Source organism: Ochotona princeps, unplaced genomic scaffold (assembly GCF_030435755.1).
Source record: "Ochotona princeps isolate mOchPri1 unplaced genomic scaffold, mOchPri1.hap1 HAP1_SCAFFOLD_4334, whole genome shotgun sequence".
NCBI lineage: Eukaryota > Metazoa > Chordata > Mammalia > Lagomorpha > Ochotonidae > Ochotona > Ochotona princeps.
Genome location: NW_026696957.1, coordinates 49 through 5,000, shown reverse-complemented (window position 1 = coordinate 5,000; position 4,952 = coordinate 49). Strand labels below are relative to the sequence as shown.

Sequence of the window (4,952 nt, the reverse complement as noted above, 5' to 3'; positions counted from 1 at the left end):
TACCGTCTTCGCGCTTGATTTCTCTCCTTCTTGTTTCCCCTTCTCTTTTCCTGACCTAATTCCTCATTTTTGCTTTCTTTCTCTCTCTTCAGCTGTGTGTATGTCTCTCTCTCTCCGTCGCCTCCGTTCCCTCTCTCTCTCCGTGTCTACCTGCGTCTGTCCGTCTGTGTCTGTCCTTCTGCCGTCTGTGTCTGTCTCCTGCTCTCTGCCTCTGTCTGTAGTCTATCTGGTTATATCTCTCTCTCTGTGTGTACCAATCGCTCGCTTCTTCTGCGTCTTTGTGTACACCACTACATTGACTATCTCGTCTCTTATTCTTTCACTTCCGCTCTCCGTCTCTGCCTGTGTGTCTGTTTGGCTGTCTGCATATCGTATCTCTTCACGTCATTGTGTGTGTGCTGCTGCACGTATCCCTCTCGTCGTTTGCTGCAGGTTCCGAATGGAGAGAGGCATGCATATGAAGTTCTTCTTTGTTTTCCATTTAGTTCAGAAACAAAGAAAATGGGAATTATTCTTCGTTCAATGCGTACACAAAAAATCGTTTTCTATGTCAAAGTAAGTGTCTCATGGACACACAGCCACCCCTCTCCATCCCTCACTACCACCACCCCACGCATTCCCTCTCGAACGCCCTCTTTCGCCTTTCCTCTCTCCTTATAGTCTCTAGTCTCCTTCCTTGCCCTTTGCGTAAAACGATCTCTAAACAAAAATATATATCTATCTTCTCGCTCGCTCTCTCTCTCTCTCTCTCTATATATATATATATATACAGATGGTACATATACCAGTATATATGTATATATATATACATATATATATATATGTATCTTTATTTGATGTGGAGTCATTTCTTTCTCTCTGTGTCGTGTCAATGCCTTCTGTAAATAGAGACATATATACATTACTGTCTCTCTTTACACACATCTGTTTATTACCTATGTATAATACTATATGTTCGTCTCTCTCTCATTCTCTCTCTCTCTCTCCCTACCTTGTGTGTGTATTTATATATATATGTTCGTTTTCTACTCTCTTGAGAGACATATGCATGTACATATATATATATATATATATGTATCTTTGAATTCTCACTCTCTCTTTCTAGGTCTCATTCTCCCTCTCTATCTTGTGCATATAAATATATATGTTCGTTTTTTACTCTACTGAGAGATATATGCATCTATATATATACATATATATATATATGTACTTTTGAATTCTGTCTCTCTCTCTTTTTAGGTCTCTTTCTCTCTCTCTAACTTCTCACTACTTCATGTCTCTGTAAGCTCATATATATATATATGTATATTTCTATTAATTTTTTTTATTCTGTCTGTTTGTATGCATACTATTGATTTGTATTTCCCCCTTTGGCTGTTCCTCTTTGTCTTTTCTGTATCAGTAGTACTGTGATCTCTTCTATTCCGTGTGAGACCTCGCTGACTCTCTACACTCTCTTTCCAGTATTTGTGTCTCTCTTTCTTTATCAAACCCTGCCTCTTCTCTTCATGTTTCTCATTACCATGCTTCTTTTTAACCATTTCCTCTTGTTATATATGCTCCTGTTGCTTCTCTCCGTTTCACACCCTTTTTCTCAATCAGCAATGATTATATATTAATATACCCCTCATGCACACCCACACGAGCTACATACCTACCTATCTCTCTCTATATATATATTTATATATATATGTGGTATGTATATGTCTACACGGACTGCTCAGTACAGTTGTTTATGTATAAATAAACATCTCTATAGATTGATGGCTGTATTCCTTCCACTTCATATACATACACATATACTATATATATATGTACGTATGTATACGCCCTTACAATGTAAATATATATATATATTTGAATGTAAGTATGGATAGGTTTCTTCATGTGTATGAATGTATGAAAAAATACAGGGAGCAGAGGCAGTCATGTTGCCGCTGTTGCAGCCGAAGGGTTCGCAGTGGGTAGCGGAAGAGAGTGACAATTTCGCTCGGCAGGGTTTACGTACGCTGGTCTTAGCAGAGAAGCAACTAACGGAGAATGAATTTTTCTCTTTCTTACAGCGGTATTCGTCTGCAAAAGCAGCGCTTGTTGATCGAAATGCCAAGTGCAGAAGAGAACTCCAAAGGCTCGAGCAAGACCTGCGGCTGCTTGGGCTTACTGGCGTTGAGGACAAACTCCAACACGTGAGAGCGAGATGCCAGACAGGAGAGAGCGAGAGACAGCACGAGAGAGAGAGAGAGAGAAAGAGGAAGAGAGAGAGAGGAAACGAGGGCAGCGGAGGAGAAAGAAGGAAAGGAGAAATAAGCAGAAACAGAGACGCAAGATATTAGACAGCACACACCAATGAACACAGACACACACGCACACAGACAGACACAGAGAGAGACACATGCACAAAGAATAACACAAACACTAAGGGCATTTGAAAGATAGACTGAAATGTTTCAAAAATGGTCTTCTTGTGGCTTGTGTGGGGGAGGGGGGGGTGGGAGGGATGACGTTCATGAGCGGGATCATGTAGTAGCATATGAGGCATTACTCTACTTATAGTGTGTATATATATATATGTTTGTATGTATATATATATGTATCTATGTATGTATGTGTACGTGTGTATGTCTTTATATGTACGTGTGTATGGATGGATGGGGGTACGTACGTATGTGTATGTACGTATGCATGCACGTATGTATGTAACTATATATACATAGGTATATATATGTATATTTGGGATTATTTGTGGGTGTGTGGGTATGACTCTGAATATGTGAATAATAGATATTTCATAGTGGGTTGTCATATAGATATATATGTGTACTTGGGTGTGTGTGTGTGTTGTATGTGTGTATATATGTATTCATGTGTATAGATATGTTCTATGTTTACGTATGTATATGTACACGTCTGGTCGTATCTCTATATGTATGCGTACATCATCTCTGTGTGTCTGTGTGTGTCGTGTACATATGTTCATTCTATGTGTATTTTTTGCGTATAGTTCTGTTTACGTGAAGTAAATGTGTATGTATGTGCTTGCTCGTCTGTTGTATGTGCATGCGTGTATGTATGAGTATATCCTTGTGGGTGTCTTGCACATGTTAATGTCGGTGCATGTCTGTACATCTGTTTTACGTATATGTGTGTATGCGTCTTCCAGTGTATGTCCGATATATATGTGTCTGGCCGTATGTCTCTATGCGTGCGTGTTTGTATGTATGCATGTACGTACGTACGTATGTATGTATGTATGTATATACGTGTGTATGTTTGAATGTGTGTGTCTATGTGTGCATATGTGTATGTGTGTGAGTGTGTATATGTGTTTTCACCCGTATGTCTTCTTCGCTACATGGAATGATACGCTTTCCTAGGCGGTGACACAACTACTGGTGCTGCTGTTGTTGCCGCGCGTGCTCCTGCTCCCTCTACTGCTGCTGCCCCTGCTACTTTCGCTGATGCTACTGGTTTTGCTGCTGCTGTGCTGCTGCGGCTCTTGCTGATGGTGGTGGTGCTGCTGTTGGTGCTGCGGCTGCTGCCTTCGCTAATGCCGCCTGTGCTGTTGATACCGCTCTTGCTGCTGCCGTGATCTTCCTCCTCCACCTCCTCCTCTGCTTCTGCTGTTGCTGCAGCTTTTTCGTAGATGCAGTGCAGCTCAGGAGTGGTTCCTGTTTTTTTCTTTGGGCTCATTTTTTTTCCCTTCTTACCATGTTAACTTGCATCCTGTGCTCCCAAGAACAGAGAGAAAAACCGACTCAGATGTCTTCATTTCGTGTTCTGCTAGTCGCTTCTTTGTGTGTCCCTTCTTTTTTTGGTGCTGTACACAACTCCCCCAGTCGTAGTTCCTCTTACTACTAACGCTTTTTGTTCGAGGAACGTACGAATACACTTTTTTTCTTCGTCTTGTTGAGTATTCTTTTAAGGATTGTTTCTCCTCTCTCTTTTCAATGCAATACGCATAAAAGCCAGAACGTCATCTACATTTTTTTTTCTTGGATTAAGATATGCCTGCACTATCATGTTTCTCTATCTTGGTTGCTTTGTAGTCATAGTAGTAGTATTTTTCTCTTTCTCTCTCTATCTCCCCTTTTTTTTACTCCCTCTCTCTCTCTGTATATATGTATATATATATATATCCGTCTTTCTCTCTCTGTACATGTATAAATACGTCCGTTTCTTTCTAGATATATATATATGTCAGTTTCTATGTCACTCTCTCTGTCTCTCTCTCTGCATGTCCGTCTCTTTTATTTATACATATATATATGTATATGTATATGTCAGTATCTCTATGTATGTATGCCCGTCTCTGTCCCTATACATACGTATATATATACATATATATATATATATATATATATACGTCCGTCTCTCTCTCTCTCTCTATATATATGTATATATATATATATATGTGTGCACGGTGGCCTCTGTGTCTGTTTTGCCTGTTTCTGTTTCTCTCTCTCTCTCTGTATACTAGTAGATTGACATTCTTCTATGGTTTCTCGTATTCTGTTTTGATTTCTACTGTTTTTTTTCCAAAGGATGTACCTGCAACTTTGGAGTCACTAAGACATGCGGGTATACGTATTTGGATGCTCACTGGAGATAAAGTGGAAACGGCGGTGTGTGTGGCGGTGTCTGCGGGTCTAAAGGGACGGCAGCATGCCATAACGATATTGTCGAGTAAAGAAGATCGCACGCCTTCTCAGGTATCGATTCGAGACACAAGTTTTTACTAATGCTACAACAAAATCATGTATAGAGATATATGTGTACATTTGCATATATATGTTTATATACGTAAGTTGTATATGTACGTCTGTAAAGAGTATGTACATGTATATGTGTGTGTATGTATACAATATATATATATATACACCTGGAGAGAGAGACACAGAGAGAGTAATGTACATATTTTTTGTATGTCTGTATGTGTACGTGGTTCCTCTTTG

The 4,952-nt window shown here is 39.7% G+C and overlaps 1 protein-coding gene across 1 annotated transcript in view; it reads left to right on the top strand.

Moving 5' to 3' along the window:
- LOC131478869 (probable phospholipid-transporting ATPase IIB) overlaps positions 1-4,709 on the top strand; it is a gene marked incomplete at both ends in the record, with an annotated part of 26,772 nt that extends 22,063 nt beyond the window's left edge. Inside the window, 3 exon segments of the mRNA XM_058659482.1 lie at positions 433-555; positions 1,914-2,186; positions 4,542-4,709. Coding sequence (XP_058515465.1) covers positions 433-555; positions 1,914-2,186; positions 4,542-4,709 — 564 coding nt within the window.
- Positions 4,710-4,952: the final 243 nt, after the last annotated feature.